This window comes from Juglans regia, chromosome 7, assembly GCF_001411555.2.
Source record: "Juglans regia cultivar Chandler chromosome 7, Walnut 2.0, whole genome shotgun sequence".
Classification (NCBI taxonomy): Eukaryota; Viridiplantae; Streptophyta; class Magnoliopsida; order Fagales; family Juglandaceae; genus Juglans; species Juglans regia.
The window spans coordinates 39,043,955-39,051,319 of NC_049907.1; the positions used below are offsets into that span (position 1 = coordinate 39,043,955).

The window sequence follows — 7,365 nt, forward strand, 5'->3', positions numbered from 1 at the left end:
TAAAAAGAGTAGAGAAGTGCATACAATACATACGCTCTCCTATATGATTGCAAAAGTTTAAATTGAAACTCTTTTCCATACACAAAATCCACTTTTACATTGTAGAAAAAAAAAAACTAAAATTAATAGATACTGACCTTCTCCATCATCGGACTCGCTTCTGAGTGAAATCGTCATAACCCATTATTGGCTTTTGAGTTTTTGCTTTTGAGTTTATAGAATTGAGATGATCGGATGAGAAAAGCTCAAGATCAGCCGGCCACCAACTCCTGTATAGAAGCGTAAGCACCAAAAAGGCAAATATTAGGTATGTGTATTTAAGAGAATACTAAACGTATAGAAAAGAAAACACAAATGCATCTACATCTATTAAAAAAGACAAACCTGAATATAACTTACTTCTAAATACTTGCATATCAACACCTTGAAAATCAAGATCGAAATACCAAGACGTAAAAAGCTCCCCGAATTCAAATAAAACATGCATCAAAATAACCAAATAAACTCAAAGATACAGCTAAGAAAGAAGTGTTACTTTGAGAGAGGGAGACTGCAAAAGATTCAACATCTTGCAATTTGGTGAGAAAGCAAGCATTGTATGTCTTCAACTCCACCATCGCTTCTCCTCATCGTCAAGTCCTTCAATAACGAACAGATCAACTTTTTGTGATCAAGAAAAAAAAAACCAGGCATTTGGAGAACAAAAATGGCCTAAACATGGACTCAAGACCTAGGTTTCCATGATGGAGACCCAAAGGTCATGAGTCTCCACGGGAGGAGATCCAAGAAAAGCATAGACATTCGATCGTCAAGGCATGAGAATCAAGAAAGACGTTTGAGATCCAAGAACGTTTTTATGTTTTTTTTTTTTTTTGGTTCCTTTCTTTGTGGGGGCATTGTGGCTTGTCCATCTCTCCTTGATCTGTCTTAATTTTGTAAGGCTTTCAGTTGCTTTTATAGCCTTTTATGTGTATGAAAAAAAGGAGCAGGAAGTTGATTCTTTGGTGTTTATTGCCTTTATAGCCTTTTATAGCCTTGGTTTGTTTCCTTAACGTTTCTCTCGGATGAAAGTTGAAGTCAAATGTTGTCAAGTTTTGTTACTTCCAAGAAGAGCGATGGACAAGTCGACAAAGCCACACAAAGAAATGAACAAAAAAAAAATGAAAGATCAAAACATTCAAACTTGAAAAGAAAAAAAAAAACAAAAACCTAGAATCTGGGTCAAAACATTCATCCGGGTTCCGACCTGGGTTTGAAACCGGGTTCCCGGACTGGAACCTAGATGAACAATCCTAGGCAATGGCTTAAATTGCCTTTACATTGAGCCGGCCAGGATTCTAGCTACGAAATTAATATTTTTAAAAGACTACTTTGGCCTATATATATCATTGTCATCTAATTGGCTAGACCTCTTTGGAACATATACATATAATATATTGTCGAAGCTTATAAAACATGCAAGGGCTAGACAGACAAGTTGGTATATACTATATATAGGGATTTCAGAATTCATTAATGTTCTTAAAGCAATATTTTCCCCTCTTAATTTTAAAATATGTGCAAAAAAAAAAATGGAAGAGAAAAAGTGGAAGAACATGGGAAAAGATGATCCGGTCGGTTTGATACGGTAGATTTCCAACTAATTGGCTTCATTTTGGCGATAGTTATGAGGGGTGTTATCCCCTGAGCCAGACATGGAGGAGGGACCGAACTCCCTGGCCTGGACCAAGGAAAGGGCCCGAGCTCAAGCCCAAAGATAAGGTCTAGGCTAGGCCGAGCATACCCAAGAGGTCCAAAGAGAAGGGATAATTAGGCAAGAGGGACAATCTGACACCCCATTGACCGATAGACAGAGACATTTCCTGACCCTAAACTTCGATGCCGAGACGTGTCAGGAAGGTGGAAATGTTTAGCCAAGGCCACTCCGCATTAATGAGACGGGAAGAATTGGGAAGGGGAAGCATGCCACATTCAATGCAACTCGGGTCTCAGTATGCACCACATGAGGCCTTGTGTAATCACCATGGATATTTGGTTGAGGCTATGCCACATTAGTGAGATGGAGAGAGCTATGAGGGGGAGGCACGCTGCAATCATTACGTTCCGAGGCTTAGTACACTCAACATGGGGCCTTGTGTCAGAAGCAGTACCATCATACCTGAGTGGCCTAGGGCGTGACAGGTGGACGACATGGACATCCGGTCCCATACGGAGCAACACACCCACTACCATGAAGATTAGATAGTCAAGTAGACTCCTCCCATGACCAAAAAAGGGGTTCACTACATCCATTCACTACAACTTTCCTTAAGATATTCTCCCTTCATCTCCTTCATTTAGACTGACTTGAGCGTCGAAAGTATCACGGACCCTGAGCCGACCATCTTCATCTTAGCAGGAATGAGTCCGAGCCCCAACAACGTGGAGTTTCTTAGGCCGCGAAACACAACATCAACATTCTACACTTGTAATTAGAATATTTAGCGATATATACTTAAATAAACAAGAGTACATTATATAGAATTACTGATGAGAGACAATTGAACAACATGGCACTTTATTTAATACTAGGATAAGATACGACACATGCATGCATGCTTTATTCTCCAGTACTATTTACAGGTAGTTGGAGATTCCATGCCAGCCAAATCCTTGGATGCTAAGTACTCCTCAAGCATATAAGTTGTTGATTCCGTCAATATCGTCCTTGGTCAAATCTTTACTCTGTCCTGCAAGGAAGTAAGGGTACATAATAGCATCCTCAAGTGAGGTATGGGCGAGTCCAAGAAGGTGCCCGATTTCATGCAAGGCAATCGTACCGAGGTGATACGCACTTGGGGCAGCAACCACACTCCATTGTTGCTCCTTATTGAAATGGAGTCTCCCATCAGATGGCCAAAAAGCATGAGCCAGGATTCCATTATAAAAAGGATACCCATCTCCATGTTCCCTCTCTTCAAAACTAATTTTGAGATCTGATACTGTTGGCCAACGGCGTCTTCTATATGGTGATTTCCAGTAGCTGCTAGCACGAAAGAACGTGAATGTTGAGTTCCTTGCCCATGTTTTGAAAGCTTCTTCAACGGGGCTTATGTATGCATCTGGGAAGCCCCCAAGAAATCTATAGGTTAGATGACGCTTTGAATCTGGCCATCTCAGTTTTCCGGGCAAGAATTCATAGTGCGAGACGACATGGAATGAACCAATTAGGTGGCCACCATGATGTCCCTTTTTGTTGCTACCCCCCGAATGCATCCAATTTGTACCGTTGATGATATCTGGCATGCCACAACGAGGCATCTTCATCTTTGATATTGTTTTCGCATCCAAAATTCCAGTGGCCTTGAGATTATAATTAAGCTGATAAGTTTTGATCGCGGATTCCAAGAGTTCGTCAAATTCATCGTTGTTAGGCTTGGTGGGATGGTTATAATAACCAAAATGTTCAAGGTAATCTTTGAGGTCATGGATCCCTTTGACGATATCACCCTTTTGGCATCCTTTAAGATTCTTAAGAAACTCAATGGATAATGGCTTTCCATCATGCGAGTTCGGTAAAGTTGCATAAGAAAGGAGAGGGAGGAGGTGAAAGAGGAGGAAGAGTACAAGGAACGAGGAGAGTGAACGAAGTTTAGAAGCCATGATTACTAGGTTTTTAACAAAGATGTTGAATGTTGCGAAAGTTTGGTTGTCTTTTATAGAGAGTTAGCTAGGGCCGTGAAATGTTTTGGGAATGAGATGAGATGATAAATATGAAAATAATAGTAAAATAGTTTGAGTTATGATATTTTATGGAGTTTTGAAAAGGAAGAGAGAAAAAATTGAATAAAAATATTATAATAGAATATAATATTATTAGAATATAATTTTTTTAATATTATTTTTGTTTTAAGATTTGAAAAAATTGAATTATTTTTTATATTTTATTTGAAAGTTTAGAAAATTTATAATAATTAGATGAAAAAATTAACTAATTAAAATTAAAAAGTGTTTATAATGAAACCAGCACATCTTCCATAATCCAAACAACCATTATACTATTTACAAGTTGGGGTGTAATTAGTAAATATATTAATTTATAGTTGGGGACATTGAGGGTGCGTTTGGAACTTAAACCACTCTCAACTCATCTCAACTCATCATTACAACTTTTTCAAATTTCAACACAAAATATAATAAATAATTCAACTTTTTCAAATTTCAAAATAATAATAATATTAAAAAATAATATTCTAACAATATTTTATCATCTCAACTCAACTCAACTCAACTTACTTCAACATCCAAACACAACCTGAATCCCCAAACTTAGACACTCCATGATCCCTGGGGACAAGGGTGGTGCCATTCAGCCCAAGGGTTCATTGGTGCATGGATGACTTTTTCAGCTTGAATAAACTTTGAGATTAAGGTTCGTTTAACAATAATTTGTTCTAAAATATTTTTAGATAGTTCATTTTCAAATATTATTCAAATATAAAATACTTATTTAAAATCTTTAACTTTTTTTTATTTAATCATTACTTAGCTAATCATTATCTAACTAATCATTACAACTTTCTTAAAATGTTTGAGTGAATCTTTTTTAACTTTTTAAGACTCTCATTTTCTAAAATCCAATAAAATATAGAAAATGATAGTATGATTCTCAAAATATGCCCACCAAATGTGTTCAATCATATATTTTTATTTTTATTATTTTTATTTTTTTCTTAATAGTTAAGGAATTGACTATTAGTGAATTTATATATATCTTTATTTTTTCTTAATTATTAAAGATATTTAAAAAATGCTTAAAAAAAGAAAAGAAAAACAAAAAACTAATTTGCACTGGTGTGCATATTTGGTATGCACTCTAGCATTGTTTATAAAATATTTTTACTTAAACAGTACTTTAATTAACTACTATTCACAGACATGTCGGTTTGATATATTCTAAAGTATTCAAACTGGCCTTGGATTACCTAGAAGTAATGTAGTGGACAAATTATGAGTATTTTCCAGCGGTAATGCTTGTTTTAATGTGTAGTGAAGAAATTACTTGAGAAAGGGAACGAAAAAGCCCCGGCCAATCGTAAGGGGATGGGGGAGTGCCTAAGAGGATTAGTGGTGGGAAAAAACATATCTACTATTCGAAGAGTAATACTACATACAATCGTGAAGCATATAAGTATAGTACAATTATTTTGAAAAAGAGTAGAATCTATTATTAAAAAATTAATTTATTTATGTAGATTCTGTATTTATTTATTTTTTTAAAAATAATTAGACGATGTTTATACACTCACAACTACAACTATTATTTGTCATATCCGAATTGTATATCAGTCGGCAAAGTATCATTATTCCTATATATATGATATCCTTCAACAGAGTATCATTGTTGGCTGTCGCAAATAAACAGCATTTGCAACCCAACGCCATTATTAATCATTTATAATTAGGGTAGGTTTGGAGGGTGAGATGAGAATTTTGTGTTTTGTTTTAGTGTTTAAAATATTATGTTTTAGTATTATTATTATATTGGGATTTGAAAAAGTTGAATTGAGATTTTAAAAAGTTAAATTGTTTATTATATTTTGTATGGGGATTTGAAAAATGTGTAATGATGAGATGAGATGAGATGAGATGAGAATTTTGTATCTCATCCCACCCCCAAACCTGCCCTTAGGAAGTATAGTATTTGTGACGAATTGTTAAAAAAGAAAAAACAGCTTAATTTGATCACTATGCGCTATTTTCCACAACTTTCTACAATGTTATTCTTGATCATGGCCGTGAGATGTCCCCAATTAAAACGAGACACGTCAATCAGTAGCACTGAAGATATGATATTTAGAATTGAATAAATATAGATAGAAGTTACTATTGGGAGCATCCATTTTGCACACATGATGTGGCATCATCTAGATCACACATCTCTCCAAGTGAGTGTTGGGAACAATCAACTAGAAGCAGCCACACAGTGAGTGCAAAGTGTGTGTACTGCTACAGTGGTTTCTCTCTAGTATTACTCTTTAGAATTAATAACAATATTTCTCTTCTTAAAAAGAGCAGTACTAGTCTTCGTTATGAATCTTTCATTGCAGTACTCGCACAAACTTAATTCGTAATATATCAGGTCGCACTTATTTTCCGTTTGAATATAAGTAGTGTTTCATCTCATCTAATATCATTTCATATCATTTTATTACTATAATTTTTTTTAAATCTTTACATAAAATATAATAAATAATTCAATTTTTTTCAAATTTAAAAATATTATTACTATTATTAATCTTTAATTAATACCAAGATATAAATTTCGAAAGTATCATCACGCACTACAAGAGAATTATTTATTTGCGATCAGTTAATAACGAAATAACTATTTGAAACTACAATTGATTACAAATAGTCTTTTAGTTGCAATATATTAATTATAAAAGTCTGTTTTTCTTGTAGTAAGGCAGCAATAGATTATGGGATCAAAGACCTCATGCCATTTGATTGTATTCCAACTAATTAATTAGTTAACAAGTGGGGTACGAGCCAACTGAAAGATAGATTGTTGCATAACCTTAATATATAATAACAAAGTTGACAGGTGGAGGTAGCATTACCTCTAATCCTTGAGAGTTGGCTTTAGTGGTAAGGATATTAGTCGACTTAGTGGTATACTCCCACAAAGTTTAAGATTCTAGTCCAAATTAAAAAACTTTTATATTGAATTATTTGATATGCACTTATAAAAATTCTTTATTGAGGACCTATACACCGTCAAAATTAATCAAAATTTTATTCTCAAATACCCAAAGCCAAGAAAAAGACAAAAACCTTGACTAGAACAAGATTATAATAATAGTAATAAACAAGACAACAAATTACAAACTAATTTGCAGCTAAAATTCTCCATAAAAGGGAAGAATGGTGTAGTGTATATGGTGGATATGTTTGTAGATTCAAATTGACATTATTATTTTGATTTAATGATAATAGGGAATGTTGGAATAAATCATTTCCATCTCATATATTCATATCTTTGATGTATCAAATCGTGTTTGCGCGATCGCATCTTAGATTACAATTGTAAATTCATAGAAGTAAAGGATCCGTGGTGTTGGGCGTGCAGCGTGCCCCGTATGATTTGATATAATTTGAGTATCATTAATGTAATTTTAGTAACATTTTCCTTTATAATTAGATTCTTTCCTTTCCAACTAGATATATACATAACTATGTAAATACTTATCTTATATAGATATTAGGTGTTGGAAATCTGGCATCTATTGTATAAAATTCCTTCAATATAATGAAAGCAAACCCTATGGAAAAGGATATTCAGACCAATTTGACATGGTACCAGAGCCCCTACTCTGATATTCA

General features: G+C 34.3%; 1 protein-coding gene across 1 annotated transcript; it reads right to left on the reverse strand.

The window, feature by feature from the left end:
* Positions 1 to 2,670: 2,670 nt before the first annotated feature.
* Positions 2,671 to 3,642, reverse strand: LOC108991192 (metalloendoproteinase 3-MMP-like). The gene has a single exon (XM_018965357.2). It carries the CDS (start codon positions 3,640 to 3,642, stop codon positions 2,671 to 2,673), a length of 972 nt encoding a protein of 323 aa, XP_018820902.1.
* Between the last annotated feature and the right edge of the window lie 3,723 nt (positions 3,643 to 7,365).

Bases quoted from the DNA above. Each gene is read 5' to 3' on its own strand.
- LOC108991192 (XM_018965357.2), bottom strand. From the start codon at position 3,642: ATGGCTTCTAAACTTCGTTCACTCTCCTCGTTCCTTGTACTCTTCCTC.